General features: G+C 60.3%; 1 protein-coding gene across 3 annotated transcripts; it reads left to right on the forward strand.

Annotated features, from left to right (window-relative positions):
* The first annotated feature begins 849 nt into the window (after positions 1-849).
* Sema4c (semaphorin 4C) lies at positions 850-10,980 on the forward strand. Of its 3 annotated transcripts, none has more exons than XM_071601875.1 (15): positions 850-1,292; positions 3,665-3,810; positions 5,204-5,352; positions 5,836-5,898; positions 6,043-6,141; positions 6,240-6,336; positions 6,438-6,554; positions 6,644-6,795; positions 6,882-7,057; positions 7,579-7,723; positions 7,819-8,041; positions 8,131-8,243; positions 9,179-9,336; positions 9,425-9,495; positions 9,617-10,980. In XM_071601875.1, exons 2-15 carry the CDS (start codon positions 3,702-3,704, stop codon positions 10,438-10,440), a joined length of 2,496 nt encoding a protein of 831 aa, XP_071457976.1. In that variant the 5' UTR covers positions 850-1,292; positions 3,665-3,701; the 3' UTR covers positions 10,441-10,980. The 3 variants fall into 3 exon arrangements, with proteins under 3 accessions (XP_071457976.1, XP_027775605.1, XP_071457977.1); XM_027919804.2 differs by lacking the exon at positions 850-1,292 and adding an exon at positions 1,685-1,731; XM_071601876.1 differs by lacking the exon at positions 850-1,292 and adding an exon at positions 1,746-1,945.
* Positions 10,981-12,298: the final 1,318 nt, after the last annotated feature.

Raw genomic sequence — 12,298 nt, forward strand, 5'->3', positions numbered from 1 at the left:
GTCATGCTCAGCCATTACCAGTTTTTACAGGGTGGTCATGAGGGTAGAGTGGGGAAATGTATATGAAGGCAAATTGGACCATCTAAAGCATAAAAAGAATGGGAGAGAACATCTGCATATCAGTTAATCCCCACTTAAATGGGACCAGGGTCTAATCAAGACTAGAGGGCTGGGGATGTAGCTCATGGTAGAGCATTTGACTTGGCTAGTGTGCTTGAGGCCCTGGGTTTGATTTCTAGTACTAAAAAAATAAAATCCATAATCAGAGGAGGTAGTGCATCTTTTCCCTCCCTGGCAGCTGCAGCAGGGCACCAGCCCTGCCCACCCCAAGGTAACTGTAATCTGGCTTGCCACCAATCTCCAGCATCTCCAAGGCCACAGCTATTTTCCTAGTGGAAAGGAGCTGGGAAATGTGGTTTGGCCAGAGAGAGAGGATGGGGCCTTTTTGTATACCAGCAAAGACCCAATTGTTACTGAAACCAAACTGGGCGGCTTTTCTGAATTATCTCCACTGCTTTTCTGGTCTCCACTTTTCAAATGCCAAGTTTTAACCCAGAACAAAAGCTTCTGTCGCACCGATTTACACTCTAGATCAGACAGCCTAACAGTGTTTCTTCCCTCCAGGACTCCCCCTGGCTCAGAGTTATGGTGGAAACCTCAGGGCCTGCAGGCAGTCCCTCCACTCTTGCCCTTTGGCTGTAGTCAGGGGGTGGCCTCCCAGAGGTTCCTCTGTCCACCTGCCCAACTCCGAGGACCAGCTGGCAGGAAGGAGGACTTGCCAGGCAGCACCGCCCAGGAGGCCGGAGCTACAAGTTACTTGGAGGAGTGAGCGGCTGTGGGCCGGCTGTGGGCGGAGGCTGGCGGTTCTGAAGGTGGTGGTGCTGCTCAGCGTGGCTCCTCAGCCCCTTTCATCTGAACATCAGGGCTCGTGCCACTTGTTAATCTGCCTTCCAGTGGCACCAGAAGGAGTCATTTCCTGGGGGTAGGCTCTGCCAGGAGACTAAGAAACAAGGGACGGACTGCCCGAGACTTGGATCTGTGAGGATCATTCCAGTTCGAGGGCAGGGGCCGGTGGGCGTTGGGACCAGAAACTAGGAAGAATTGGGGGCCAAAAACCAGACCGCTCTGGTCCTCCCCCAAGAGAAGCCCTGGGTTTCCTCCGGCGCGCGTTCCTGGAATTCGCGCCCTGATGTGGCTCTCCTGAGTTGGTAACTGGAGAGTGAGGAGCACCTCAGCCCCATTCCCGAGCCTAACCCGCCGCAGGTCTTCGGGGGACACTTCGGAAAGGCCAGGTGAGTCCGACTCTCCAGTGGCAACGCCTGGAGTCCCTCCCCGCCACCTCCAGGCGCCGTGGCGCAGATCGCGACTCCCAGGCCTGGGGCGGCTGAGCACCCTGACGGGCAGGGGTCCGAGCCCTGGAGCCCAGGGCAGCAGGGCCGGCGGGTCGCAGCCCCCTCCCGCGCGGGCCTCGGCGTCCCGCCCCCGCCCGACCCCCCCGCCTGACGTCAGGGGAGGGGGCGGAGAGCGGCGGCCGCGGCGGAGAAAGAGCCGGCCCCGGCGGCGGAGCGCCGAGGCCGAGCCCGAGCCCAGGGGCGCGGAGCGGAGCCCGGACGCGGGGCGGTGGCAGAGGGGCCGCGGAGGCGGGCGGCGGGCGCGCGCGGGGGTAGGGGCGGGCCGCGGTCGGAGCCGAACGCGAGGGCGGCGCCCAGGGATTCGAGCTGCGTGCAAGAGGTGAGTGAGGCCGGGCTTGCGCGGAGCCGGAGCCGTGGGGCCCCGGAGCCGTCGCTTTGTGCCCCTTCTCGGACTCGGGCTGTCGCGCGCGCGAGGGACAGCGTCTGGGGGCGCAGGGAGGGGCGGCGGCCGAGACAGCTGTCCGCCCGGGGTCCTTCCCTCGGCTCCCTCCGGCTGCTTCGCCGGTGCTGAGGAGCGGGGCGAGCAGTGCCCGGTGCCTTAGGGGCAGGAGGGGCGGGCCGGGCAGGGGAGTGGGAGACCCTCGGGCTGTCCGCGCGGGGCCGGGATCCCCGCCAGGCTCCCCAGCTGCTCCCGGCTCCTCCACCCCCGACGGAAAGTTTGGGGCGGGCTTGGACCGTGGCCGATGTTGTGGGATCGGATTTCCCTGCCGCGGCCCCCTGCCTGCCCGCCCGCCCCGCCGAGGAGGCGGGTTGGCCGGGAAAGCCAGGCCCCCGTCTCCAGCGCGGCTGCTCCGTTCCCGGCTGGGGCGCCGCCGTCCCGGCCGGCTGCTCGGGGTGGGCAAGGGTGTCGAGCGCACAGCCCGGACCCCACGCCCCTCCACCCCTGGGCGGTGGGTGTCTTGCCCTGGGAGGAGCCTGGGGTGGGGGCTCCGCTGCGTGCATAGATTCTCGGGGCACGCCACTGGGTCCTGCCCGAGCCTGGGTAAGGGGCACAGAGGCTGGGGGTGTGTTGGAGGAACTGTCGGGGGCGGACGCAGCCCTATCCCCCCCGCCCTTCCCGCGCTGGTGATCTGGGCCGACAGAGGGCGTCCGTAGGCCAGGCTCCACCATGCTCCCAGCGCTGCCGCTTTGTTTGCATTCAAATCCCCGGAGCTGGGGGAGGGGAGAACCGGGGGACCCGGGACGGGGTCTTGGCGGGGACCCTTTGTTTTGGGGTGAGCAAGTCCCCAGCTTCTGTCTCTGTACCCGGTACGGGGTAGGGGGAACAGAAGCAGTGGAAATAAGTACCGATGGTCTGCTTAGAGCAGGGCCCCCTGGGCGCAATCCCCGAGTTGGAGAGGTTCGTCACACCCCAGGGAGCGCTGGGGCGCCGGCCGGAGGCGTGCCTCCCCCTTGGTCCTGGAGGAACCCTCTTGGGCTCCCCACCCCCTTTATGCTTCCCTGCCCCCGCCTGCCAGCTCCGCGGGGAGATCCCGGCTTTGACCAGAACTGGCACTGTATCCCTGTCGTCCCTCAGCCCGAGGGCTAGTGTCTCCTAGGAGGCCAAGCAAGGAACAGGATGAGGCCCTGGTCATTTCCACGCCCATCCCACCCACTTCCTGCCTCCCTCTTGGGCAACAAAGGGGCCTCGGGAAGCTGGGCCCCTGCGGCTCCCGGCCCCACTCCCACTCTGCCCCTGTCGATGTGGAACGGGGCTTTGGGCTCTGCCCGGCTATTGTCTGCGCTGGGGGAGGGGACAGGCTGGGTCCAGGACCTATGCTGCACCTAGTCCCTGGGTGGGAAGCTTTGCCAACCCCCTGCCCCACCACTTGTCCCCTCACTCCGCCAAGGGGTTTGCCTCCCAGAATTGGGTTGGGGCTGGCTGGAGCTCAGTGGATGCAGGTCCTGCTCCTTGAGGCTAATTTAAGAAACTCTCAAACCTCTTAGGTCTGAATGTGTGTGTGGGGGTGTCCCTCTTTTTTTATTTTTCTAAACTAACTTCCTGTTGAGAGGGCTAGGGAGGGCCTGGAAGCCTTAGGGGGCTTTTTGATATTTGTCCATGCCTCCAGCTGATTCACCTCCTCCCTGTCTCCCCCAGGGAGACTGCTGGGTCACTGGGGGACTGAGGGGTTAGAGGCCAGCTGTGGGGAGCTAGGTTCCCCTCATAAGAGAGGGGCCAGGGAGCTCCTGTCAGGTGTCCTGTGTGCTCTCGGTGTGGCCCCCTCCCAAGTTGTTTTCTCTGGCCATGCTGACCATTTCTTTTCCCTCGGCAGGGCTGCTGGTCTGGAGCTTAGAGCTGGGGCGTGCACCATGGCCCCACACTGGGCTGTCTGGCTGCTGGCAGCAGGGCTGTGGGGCCTGGGCATTGGGGCTGAGGTGTGGTGGAATCTCGTGCCCAGGAAGACAGTGCCTTCTGGGGGTGAGTGCTTCAAGTCGGACAAAAAGACTGGGGGAGGGAGGCAGGGGACAGGCTGCCTAGGAATTGCTTCTAAGCCTGTGGTCGGTTTATTCTGATGTGTTTGGTGCCAGTTTCTCAGAAATGTAACTGGACCCAGGGACCCAGAACTAGGTATTGGTTTGGACCTGGGATGCATCCTAGGTGCCCCTTTCTGACACTTAGGATGGCGCTGGGGGAATTTTTACCAGCCCCCCAAACCAGATTTTGTTGGGCTGGTGTGCAAGTGAGAGCAATGTCTGCTCTCCATGCTCGCCTCGTGAATCACTGCTGCTGGAAGCCTAGGGAGAAATCAGAACCAGGACAGGAGTTAGTCAGAGGCTGTCCCCCCAGCCTTTCTAGTTCTCTGTACCCAGAAGCCCCTTATCCACCCCAATAGACCCTCCTGCTGCCCACACGCATGCTGTCTGGTGACACCTTGATGGGTATGCATAAGTGCATGTGCTCACATTCGGGGAGGACAGGGCAGACCTGGCAGTCTCCTTGTGCACACACACCTGTGTGAAGAGGTGATGTCAGGTGTTTGTATCATCCCTGCACTCTGGGGACCTGGGATGAGCTCACCTCCCACAGGCTGCACTCCACTACTAAAGAAGCCCTCCTTTGCCAACCTGTGGCAGCCAAAGACTCAGGCTGGTTTGGGGGGACCTTCAGGGCAGGGGGGCAGCTATTTAGGGGACTGCTGTAGGGGTCATATACTGGATAAATGGTGACATACCCTGTGCATGCTGAATGGCAGCAGAGGTTCCCAGGCTCAAGCCTCAGTGTCATCTCTGACCTCCCAGTGCCAACTTCTTCCCCTTCCCCTCCTGCCAGCCCTGCCTGTCCCAGGCCAGCTGTGCTTGCATTTCTGGCAGCCTGGAGTGAAGGGTTTCCTGAGACAGCCCACGACTCTTCTATATCTCTTGCCCTGCTAGACTGGCTGCAGGGCCTGGCTGGACCCTGGTGCAGGCAATCAGCAAAGGAGGAAGCAGAAGACAAGGAAACGGAGGGGGGGTGCCCAGCTCTGCAGCTGGAGGTGCCGCTGACCCTGACAGGGAGAGCCATCAGTCTGATGGCTTCCTCTGGCCGGAAGCTGTGGCTGAAGTGTCCTTCCTTCCTCCTTACCAGCCCAGATTTGCCTCTTCCCAGGCTGAGGAAGGCCGGGGAGGCCTGGGTGGAGCCCTCAAAGCCAAAGGCTATTCAGAAAATGCTCTTTATTGCTAGCCAGGGGCGTGGCTGCCATCTGCATGTGTCTCTCATGTGGGGAACCAGGGTGGTTGGGCCCAAAAGACCATTGGACAAGGCAAGATTGGAACCCCAGGGAAGCCTGCCTGTCTGCGTCCTGCTCACTCTGGCCTTGTCCTTGTCCCTGCAGATCTAGCCACAGTGGTAAGGCGGTTCTCCCAAACGGGCATCCAGGACTTTCTGACACTGACTCTGACTGAGCATTCCGGACTCCTGTATGTGGGGGCCCGAGAGGCCCTGTTTGCCTTCAGCGTGGAGGCTCTGGAGCTGCAAGGCGTGGTGAGAGGTGGGGCAGGGGAGGCACGCGGGTGGGGTGACAGGACAGGATGCGGAGGAGCTTGCATTGCAGCCTGCCCCTCAGCCCCCAGGCCTGCCCACCCTCCTTTAGAATCAGCAAGTTCTCTGCTCCTTTCTGTGGCACTTATTGGGTTCTGCCATAGTGGGGTGGTTTGGGACTCCCCTCTCAACACACATGTACTTGAGATTAAACCCAGGGGCACAACTCTGAGCTACATCCCCGGTCCCTTTTTAAAGTTTATTTAGAGACAGGGTCTTACTAAGTTTTCGGGGCTGGCCTTGAACTTGCAATACTCCTGCCTTAGCCTCCTGAGTGACTGGCATAAGTGCCAGGGCCCCTGACTGGTGGGTAGGAACTTCTGTCCTCTACTGAAAGAAGCCCCCAGAGGATGGGAACCAAGTTTTCACACAGGGTATCCTCGTGCTCAGCCTATACCTGTGACATTGCCCCCCCCTGTTCCCTAGATCTCTTGGGAGGCACCAGCTGAGAAGAAGATCGAGTGTACTCAGAAAGGCAAGAGCAACCAGGTGGGTGCTCAGGCACTGCCCACCTGCTGGACCTCACAGGGCACTGTTTCTTGCTCTTCTATTGCACCAGGGTGACGTCTCTCCACCCTGGCACTGGTGGCCCCACACCCCCAACTGTCACTGACTGACCCCTCTCCCCCACAGACGGAGTGCTTCAACTTCATCCGCTTCCTGCAGCCCTACAACGCCTCCCACCTGTATGTCTGCGGTACCTACGCCTTTCAGCCCAAGTGCGCCTACATTGTGAGTGCTGCCCCTCCCTGGCTGCCCTCTGCCCTGGCCTCCAGTAGAAGGCCGTGCCCTTGTTGCCTGACCTCCTGACTGGCTCCCTCTATCCCTAGGACATGCTCACCTTCACTTTGGAGCGTGGAGAGTTTGATGATGGGAAGGGGAAGTGTCCCTATGACCCAGCTAAGGGCCACACTGGCCTCCTTGTGGGTGAGTGGCTGCCCCCGTACTGGGTGAGTCCCCTGGGACTTGGCACACTCTGGAGTGTCTCCGGCTTGTTTCTGGTGTGGCTGATCCTCCATCTCCTGCAGATGGCGAGCTGTACTCAGCCACCCTCAACAACTTCCTGGGCACCGAGCCTGTCATCCTAAGGAACATGGGGCCCCACCATCCCATGAAGACAGAATACCTGGCCTTTTGGCTCAACGGTGAGCAGGGTGTGGGCTGGGGAAGCCCAGGGCCGGAGGCCTGTGAGGGCCCCAGCACCCCACGGCTGACCCTCCTTGCCTTGCCACAGAGCCCCACTTTGTCGCCTCTGCCTACATCCCTGAGAGCGTGGGGAGCTTCACCGGGGATGACGACAAGGTGTACTTCTTCTTCAGCGAGCGGGCTGTGGAGTATGACTGCTATGCGGAGCAGGTGGTGGCCCGAGTTGCCCGCGTCTGCAAGGTACTCAGTAGCCCCTCGGCATGGGCCCCGGGAGCCCTGCTGGCGCTGCAGGGGCTGACCCACTGCATCCCCTTGCCATCTTCCAGGGCGACATGGGGGGCGCGCGCACACTGCAGAAGAAGTGGACCACGTTCCTGAAGGCGCGGCTGGGGTGCTCGGCGCCCGACTGGCAGCTCTATTTCAACCAGCTGTGGGCTGTGCACACCCTGCAGGGCGCCTCCTGGCACAATACCACCTTCTTCGGTGTTTTTCGAGCACGTTGGTGAGTTGGCTGGGAATCCTGTGGAGTTGGGAGTACCAGGTGTTCAGGTTAGGGACAGTGTGTGGGTGGGAGGGCCTACACCAGGCTGTCCTCTGGGGAATATCCAGGTGGTCAGTGTCTGGAACACTGAGTACTTGCCTGGTCCCCCCTCCCCCACCTTTTTTTGTACTGGGGATTGGACTCAGGGGCATTTGACCACTGAGCCACATCCCCAGCCCTATTTTGTATTTTATTTAGAGACAGGGTCTCACTGAGTTGCTTAGGGCCTCGCTTTTGCTGAAGCTGGCTTTGATGCAGGCGTGCGCCACTGAGCCTGGCTCATACTTGCCCCTTTTTAGAGCCCTCTGGGTGAGGTGAGCAAGGCCCTGGCCTGGTGGCACTTTAGAGCGGACTGCTGGTATATTCTTGTTCCCAAGAGCACTTTGTGCTAATGCCTGCTTTCCTGCTATCCTCATAGCTGGCGGGAGATAGTAAGGCAGGCACTGGACCTGACCCTTGCAGTCCCTCTCTCACTGCAATAGGGGTGATATGGACGTGTCTGCAGTCTGTGAGTACCAGTTGGAAGAGATCCAGCGGGTGTTCGAGGGTCCCTACAAGGAGTACCGTGAGCAAGCACAGAAGTGGGGTCGCTACACTGACCCAATACCCAGCCCCCGGCCTGGCTCGGTGAGTCCCCAGGGTGGGGATGCACTCCCTCTGTCAGTTCCAATGGCCTCCCACCCAGCTGATTGCTGCCCTGCCCACACCCCTGCCTCCACCAGTGCATCAACAACTGGCACCGTCGCCATGGCTACACTAGTTCTCTGGAGCTGCCTGACAACACCCTCAACTTCATCAAGAAGCACCCACTGATGGAGGACCAGGTGGCACCTCGGTGGGGCCGGCCCCTGCTCGTGAAGAAGAACACCAACTTCACCCACTTGGTGGCCGACCGCATTACAGGACTTGACGGAGCCACCTATACAGTGCTGTTCATTGGCACAGGTAGGCAGATGCCGGGCGTGCCTGGGGCAGGGAGACGCCCAAGAGCCTCATTCCCTGTCATTGACACCCTGTCCTCCAAACTTCCGCAGGAGATGGCTGGCTGCTCAAGGCCGTGAACCTGGGGACCTGGGTCCACCTAATTGAGGAGCTGCAAGTGTTTGACCAGGAGCCAGTGGAAAGTCTGGTGCTGTCACCAAGCAAGGTAGCAAGTCAGGCCTCACGCCGCTGTCATCGCACCCCTCCACCATCCCTAGTCAGGTTGGCATGGTTGGCCAGCGCAGCATACCCCAGTCAACCCCGGCAAGCCCAGGAAGTCAGGGCGCATGCGAATGGTTCTGGCGCTCTGCAGGGGCATTATGTATGCCGGGTCCCTGCAGGGCTGAATTCCCGGGACCAGGCCTGACACCTGTGCTCGAATTTTCTTCAGGTGCCTCCATGTTGGGCTGTGGCTTTGCCTACAGCCTCCCCTCTGATCCTTCCCAGCTGGCTAGGCCTCCCAGCTTTGACATGTTTATAGTGGCCTCCCAGGGTTGCTTTCCACCCAGTCCCCAGTGGTGCTCTGGGCCTGACCCTCCGCTTCCCCTCCCTGTGCCCCAAAGTGTTGGCCTTTTCTTTAACCCTCATGCAAAACTTTCTGGCACATTTGCAGCACCCTCTCGATGCTGATTTGTTTGCCTTTTGCCAGCTATTGTGACTTAAAATTCTGCCCAGCACATGGAATAATGGCAGAAAGAGAGTGTGGGGTTGTGTAAACACTCAGATTGGCAGTTACCATTCAAACAGAGGAAAACACCTTATGCTGCACTGGTGCTATTGTAAGAGCTGATGGAGCTGGAGGAACATGTTTCTTGCAGTGTGTGTGTGTGAGAGAGACAGACAGACAGAGAGAGGGAGATATCACACCTCTCAGGGTCAAGTATCTGTTGGCCCTAACAAGGTCATGTCCACCATAAGGTGCTTAGGATTGTGCTCACTGGCAGGAAAACTCTGTGTTCTTTAGGCCTTGGGTCCTCTCTGGAGGGCTGTTGTTCTGCTTTCTCCTCATCTGGTCACCTCTCCTGCTTGTGCTTCTTGGGGTCTGAGCCACCCTACGCTGTGTCTGGCCCTGGGGACCCTCTCACGCTTCTTCTCCTACAGAAGCTGCTCTTTGCGGGCTCCCGCTCCCAGCTGGTCCAGCTGCCCCTGGCAGACTGTGTGAAGTACCGCTTCTGTGCAGACTGTGTCCTCGCCCGGGACCCCTATTGTGCCTGGAGCGTCAACACCAGCCGCTGTGTGTCTGTAGCCAGCCACTCTGGGTGAGTCGGGCTCTGTGAGGGCTGGGATCAGAAAGGTGGGTGGGCACGGTGTTGGAGCCAGGCTGCTGACACCCCCTGCTTCTGCCAGATCTCTGCTGGTTCAGCACATGACCATCTCGGACACCTCGGCCTTTTGTGACCTTCGTGGCAGTAAGAAAGGTGAGCTCTTTCCTGGCCCCGTCCCCTTGGCATGGGCCCTGGGCCTCAGCTGGGGTTTCCATGTCCCCCTGCCCTGGGTCTCTCGCACTGACCCTGCTCCCTTCCCTCTCTGCTGCTGCAGCCAGGCTCACGCCCAAGAACATCACAGTGGTAGCAGGCACGGACCTGGTGCTGCCCTGTCGCCTCTCCTCCAACCTGGCCCACGCCCGCTGGACCTTTGCAGGCCGGGACCTACCTGCAGAACAGCCCGGCTCCTTCCTCTACGATGCCCGACTCCAGGCCTTGGTGGTGATGGCCGCCCAGCCCCGCCATGCTGGGACCTACCACTGCTTTTCAGAGGAGCAGGGGGCACGGCTGGCTGCTGAAGGCTACCTTGTGGCTGTGGTGGCGGGCCCCGCAGTGACCCTGGAGGCCCGGGCTCCCTTGGAAAACCTGGGGCTAGTGTGGCTGGCTGTGGTGGCCCTGGGGGCCGTGTGCCTGGTGCTGCTGCTTCTGGTTTTGTCCCTGCGCCGGCGGCTGCGGGAAGAGCTGGAAAAAGGCGCCAAGGCAGCTGAGAGGACCCTGGTATACCCCCTGGAGCTGCCCAAAGAACCCACCAGTCCCCCTTTTCGGCCCGGCCCTGAAACAGATGAGAAACTTTGGGATCCCGTTGGCTACTACTACTCAGATGGCTCCCTCAAGATTGTGCCTGGACACGCCCGGTGCCAGCCCGGAGGGGGGCCCCCATCTCCACCTCCTGGCATCCCAGGCCAGCCCCTGCCTTCTCCAACCAGGCTTCACCTGGGGGGCGGGCGGAACTCAAATGCCAACGGTTATGTGCGCTTGCAGCTAGGAGGGGAGGACCGGGGAGGGCATCCCCTGCCTGAGCTGGCTGACGAACTGCGGCGCAAACTGCAGCAGCGCCAGCCGCTGCCCGACTCCAACCCCGAGGAGTCCTCGGTATGAGGGGAGCTGCCCACCGCATCAGCGGGGGCGGGGGAGGCGCAACGCCTACATTTGCACAGGCACCAGCTACCTCAGGGACATGGCACGGGCACCTGCTCTGCCTGGGACAGGCGCTGCCCAGCACTCGCCCGGCCATGAGGACCTGCTCAGCATGGGCACTGCCACTTGCGTGGCTCACCAGGGCACCAGCCGCACAGGAGGCTCCTCCTCTTCTGTGAATCTTGGACACGTGGGACCCCAGCAGCCAAAATGTTTCAAGGCAGAAGTTTCAAGATGTGCGTGTGTTTGTGTGCATTTGTGTGGTGTGCGTGTGTGTGTGTGTGTGTGTGTGTGTGTGTATGTAGCGTAGCCTTCCTGTTTCTGTCAGTCTTCCCTTGGCCTGGGGTCCTCCTGGTGAGTCTTTGGAGCTATGAAGGGGAAGGGGTCGAATCACTTTGCCTCTCCTACCCCCACCTGCCCTGAGTGTGGGCAGTGATGTACATATTGGGGTGGGGTGGGCAGGGTGCTGTACCCCTTTGGGGGGAGTGCAGGGCTCAGGGGTGGGCCTAGTCCTGCTTCTAGGGCTGTGAATGTTTTCAGGGTGGGGGGGGAGGGAGATGGAGCCTCCTGTGTGTTTGGGGGGAAGGGTGGGCGGGGCCTCCCACTTGGCCGCGGGTTCCGTGGTATTTTATATTTGTCTTCTTACCAAACAGGGCTGGGAAAGGTATGAGGGAGGGAATGGAGAGGGTGGGCATGCTGTGGATACTGGCATATCCTCTCCCAGCCCTGGGAAGAGGGCTCTCCTAACAGTGTAACTTATTGTGTCCCCACGTATTTATTTGTTGTAAATATTTGAATATTTTTATATTGACAAATAAAATGGAGAAAATAAAGCTGTGACAGGGATAAGACATTTGGGCCAAAGCCCATCTATCAGGGTACCAAGAGGGAAAGATCCAGGCTGGATTGGGCTTCCCACCACAGTCCCAGGGCATCTGCCCCTTCCTTGGGCCCTTCTGCCTGTGTCCTTTGCCAGAGGGGACAGCCCAGACTCCAGTGTTTTCCCACAGTGGTGCCTACAGGGCTGGGAAAGAGACCAGGGCCACAGCCCCTCGGGAGCCAGGCTTGGCTCCTGGCCAAAGGGAGAAGTCAGGGCAGGGGCGGGGAGGGGCCTGCCTTCCCAGAACTCTGGGGAGGGTGAGTGGGAGTCAGAGGGCTGAAGGAGGAGTCCTAGAAGCAGCCTAAGGGTGTGTGGACAGTGGTTGCTTGCAAGAGGATGGATCAGGGAGGAGAGATGCAAGAATGCCAAGTCTTCAATGCCCCAACCATGTAGGGAAGGAACTTCCCCTCCTGCCACCCAGTGTGTTCCAAGCCCTTCTCTTGGTGAGAGGGTGGTACAGAGTCCAGATGTTCCACGAGACAAACAACAGGCCCTAGCTTGGATTCATTTCTGAGTGCTCCCGACGGGTTTAGACACAACGAGCTCACGCCCAGGAGCAGAGGCAGTGGAAAGGCAGTGCAAACGAGGTCTCCCTACACACTTGACTGCTTGATCAGGCTGGCGCCCTGGGTCTCTGCGAGCGTGGGTTGAGAAGGCCAGATCAGAAGCGTGCTACACTCAGCACATGGTCTGCCAACGACAGCCCAGAGGATCTCTTGAGAGACACACGAGGATTGATTTCAGGGTCACAATCCCAGCTACTCAAAAGACAGGTGGTATTCTCGCAGGTTGTAGGCCAGCCTGGGCAATTTAGGGAGACCCTGTTTAAAAATATTTAGGACTGGAGGTGCAGCTAGGTGGTGCAGCACTGCCGGGTTCCACTGCAGGTGGGGGGTGACTGAAAGAAACAGAGGCCCTGGCCTGCCCTGCCCTCGTGGC

The sequence above is a fragment of the Marmota flaviventris genome, chromosome 14 (genome assembly GCF_047511675.1).
Source record: "Marmota flaviventris isolate mMarFla1 chromosome 14, mMarFla1.hap1, whole genome shotgun sequence".
NCBI lineage: Eukaryota > Metazoa > Chordata > Mammalia > Rodentia > Sciuridae > Marmota > Marmota flaviventris.

Coding starts and splice junctions, on each gene's coding strand:
- Sema4c (XM_071601875.1), top strand. CDS start 3,702: ATGGCCCCACACTGGGCTGTCTGGCTGCTGGCAGCAGGGCTGTGGGGC. Junction 3,811..5,203: donor GAAGACAGTGCCTTCTGGGG/GTGAGTGCTTCA, acceptor TTGTCCCTGCAG/ATCTAGCCACAGTGGTAAGG. Junction 6,555..6,643: donor CCTGGCCTTTTGGCTCAACG/GTGAGCAGGGTG, acceptor GCCTTGCCACAG/AGCCCCACTTTGTCGCCTCT.